The following is a 3,156-nucleotide window of genomic DNA, read 5'->3' as shown; positions in this document are numbered from 1 at the left end:
GATTATTATCTATATGAAACGGATATATATATATATATATATATATATATATATATATATATATATATATATTCTGTATTTTTATCTTTTCAATTTTTTGTAACTGCTTTGATCCTAGTGCTGAATGTAAAGAACTTTAAGCTACATTTTATGTATGAAAGGTGCTATATAAATAAAGCTTATATACATATATATATATATGTATATATATATATATATATATATATGTATTATATATATATATATATATATACATGTATATGTGTATGGCACTTGATTACACAAAAGAAAAAAATCACTTCACAAACGAAAGCGGTGTACGCTTTGGTCTATAAAAGAATTAAGAAAGTCACAGACTTTAGCATTTGCAGCTAATCCGCCCGACAGTGTTTTTCAATTCTGCTTTAAAACAAAACAAAATGATTACTTGCGTTAAGGTCAGTGGTGCAAATACAGGCAACAGCAACAACGACGACAAAACGTATAATGCTAATGTATATAATTTAAATATCATTATTCAGAGTTGTCTGAAACAGAACCAAATGCTTGTGCATTTTGTCGCTATGTATGTGTTTAAAGGAGGTGGCAATAATCAGAACACCATCACATACCGTATGCTTTTGGCTCCACGGCTTAGTGCAAATTATATTTTATCTCTTCAAGTTCTGTAGGTTGAGTTGTGTGTATAAACATACGTGTATAAACGTAAATGTGTGAACACATGACGGTTTTTGTCTAGAACTTACAAAGTATAAATTTTACTAAAAAGTAACCCCAGTACATTTTAATAAATACGAGCAACAAACGTACTACTTCGTTTGTCAATTTTGTCTAATAAAGACAAATAAAATCCATCCACCCATCTAGTTCACGATTGTAACTGAGAAGCGTAATTTCCATCGAATTATTTTTGCATTTTACTGTTTACACATAACAGTCAATTATCCTTCAAGTGCTAAACATAAGCGGAGTCACTTGACTGAGTACGGCCGAAATTTGGCATACTCATTCGGGGCAAATCCTTATTCCTGATTTCGTAGATGGACTTCCTCCTGGCTTGCACACCCCTCACGGCAGTTTTGATTTTCCTCCATCCAAGGTGATTGAGTTCTGCTAAATTCAGGACTACGCAAATCCCACTCACGGCAAACATAAAGACTAGGAAGACAGTCTTCTCCGTTGGTCTCGAGACGTAGCATTCTACATCTTTAATGCACGGGTATCGATCGCACTCGTACACAGCTGGGACGTTGAATCCGTAAAGGAAATATTGACCTACGAGAAATCCAATCTCAAGCGCGTTTCTGAAAACGACTTGGATAATGTAGAATCTTGAGATACCTTCTTGCCTCCTCAATTTCGACTTGGTAGGTCTCATAGCCGAGGTGGGAATGTCTTTTACTTCTAAGCAGTCTGGCTCGGCCGCTTTCGTTGAGTTTTCTGTATTCTGAAGTACTCCATTAACAATTGTGTTTTTAATCTTTTTACTGTTATCACGTTTGTTCGAATCCGAGTCCTTGTCTAACGACAGATAGACAGTGGAGTATTTGCGATCCTTTGGTTTGGCAGTCTGGTGCACAGAGTAAGTAATGAAACACAGACTCGGAGTACAGACCATAATGATTTGGAACACCCAATATCTGATGTGCGAAATTGGGAATGCTTTGTCGTAGCATGCCTGGTTGCAGCCCGGTTGTAAGGTATTGCACACAAACATGGTTTGCTCGTCGTCATAGACTGTTTCTCCGACTATTGCTACGATCAGAATCCGGAAGATCACCACCACTGTTAATAGGATCCTAAAAATAAGCAAACAAACAAACAAGTAATAAATAAACGTATACTGAGCGCATGGTTTAAAAATAAAAGCAATCCTATTCAAACATAATGAGAGTTTGCCATCATTGAGTCCTAAACGCGCTGGTACTAGGGAACTGTCCAGTGCTGAAACGGCGTGGATGGCTATATCCACAATGTTCCCTTTTGCGCGGCGTTCAAGCACTTTCCTCTGGAATACATGTTGCCAAAACCAAAAACTGCCTTACCTTCCTATCATAGTGGAGTGTTGCTGTACAGCCGCCTCCAGGAGCCGCTCCAAGATGGTCCATTCCCCCATGTCTGTTCATTCGGAGACGCGAGAACACAGCACACTGCGCGAGTTCCTGCCGAAAGGATTCTTTCCTGAATTAGTCTCCGGAGGGTCTGATTTTATCTGGCGAATGCATTGATCACACGCCACCGCGGCCCTCCTTCTCTTCCCTGTCTCTGTTGAAGGCTCACTTGAGGAGCCAACACTTGCCTGTTGGAGTTAGAATGTTGGAATGAAACCGGTCCTCAAAATAGAGGCAATGGAGTCCTGCATTGTCTGACTGAAGAGAGGTTGGATTTAACGTATTGCCCGCACTAATCCCGCTTTAAGTAGTTTCCTCTTGCGTCACGTGAGGGCAGGTTGGTGGAAAGCGCCCGAATCATCAGGATTTCTCTGTTTCATTATTATCTGAATATCAGGACCCAGATTCGTCTGAAATTAAAATGACTGTTCACAGTCTCGCAGCACCAAAGTATGTTTGGGCGGGAGAAAATAGTACCGGCCGCAGATTAAAAGTACTTGAGAATGGTGGAGGAAACTCGCGTGCAGAATCTTTCTGACCGCGCGCGTGCGTGTGTGTATGCGTGTTCTTATGTGTGTGACGGGGAGACGCGATGATGTGCGCGCGTAATGTGAAAATGTGGTCTATGTAGCCCGCATCAGGAAAGGTATGAAGCCCTGATTTTGTATTTATTTATTAGATATGATTTTTCTTTTCCTGCTGCTCAAGCTCTAGCGACTTAATGAAGCTCGTGTTTGTGGAACGTTCACAGACAAGGCCTTAGATAAACTTGAACAAGTGGAAGTGTTATCCCGAAAGATTAATTACTTTATGGAGTTCAGGTCGAGCGTTTTAAAATAGGCACAACTCACCATAGGAGACTCAGCAGTGCATTTTGCCTTCTTAGAGTAGACGCAATGTAGAACAATGTTTCTGTAACTAGTTTACAACACTTACGGATGGACGATTTTACGGTAAATTTACATAATCTAGCAATATTAAACATATTGCTAGATTATGTAAAACATAATTTCAGGTTTGCTGGATTAGTTGGAATTTACCTGGG

General features: G+C 39.7%; 1 protein-coding gene across 1 annotated transcript; it reads right to left on the bottom strand.

Annotated features, from left to right (window-relative positions):
- Positions 1-261: 261 nt before the first annotated feature.
- LOC135256990 (gap junction delta-2 protein-like) lies at positions 262-2,615 on the bottom strand. Its single transcript, XM_064339304.1, has 2 exons — positions 2,046-2,615; positions 262-1,799 (listed from the first exon to the last, which is right to left on the bottom strand). Exons 1-2 carry the CDS (start codon positions 2,114-2,116, stop codon positions 956-958), a joined length of 915 nt encoding a protein of 304 aa, XP_064195374.1. The 5' UTR covers positions 2,117-2,615; the 3' UTR covers positions 262-955.
- Between the last annotated feature and the right edge of the window lie 541 nt (positions 2,616-3,156).

Source organism: Anguilla rostrata, chromosome 6 (assembly GCF_018555375.3).
Source record: "Anguilla rostrata isolate EN2019 chromosome 6, ASM1855537v3, whole genome shotgun sequence".
Taxonomy (NCBI): Eukaryota; Metazoa; Chordata; class Actinopteri; order Anguilliformes; family Anguillidae; genus Anguilla; species Anguilla rostrata.
The sequence above is the reverse complement of the archived record's forward strand: the minus strand, read 5'-3'. Positions and strand labels throughout refer to the sequence as shown.

Coding starts and splice junctions, on each gene's coding strand:
- LOC135256990 (XM_064339304.1), bottom strand. CDS start 2,116: ATGGGGGAATGGACCATCTTGGAGCGGCTCCTGGAGGCGGCTGTACAG. Junction 1,800..2,045: donor CACTCCACTATGATAGGAAG/GTAAGGCAGTTT, acceptor GCTTATTTTTAG/GATCCTATTAACAGTGGTGG.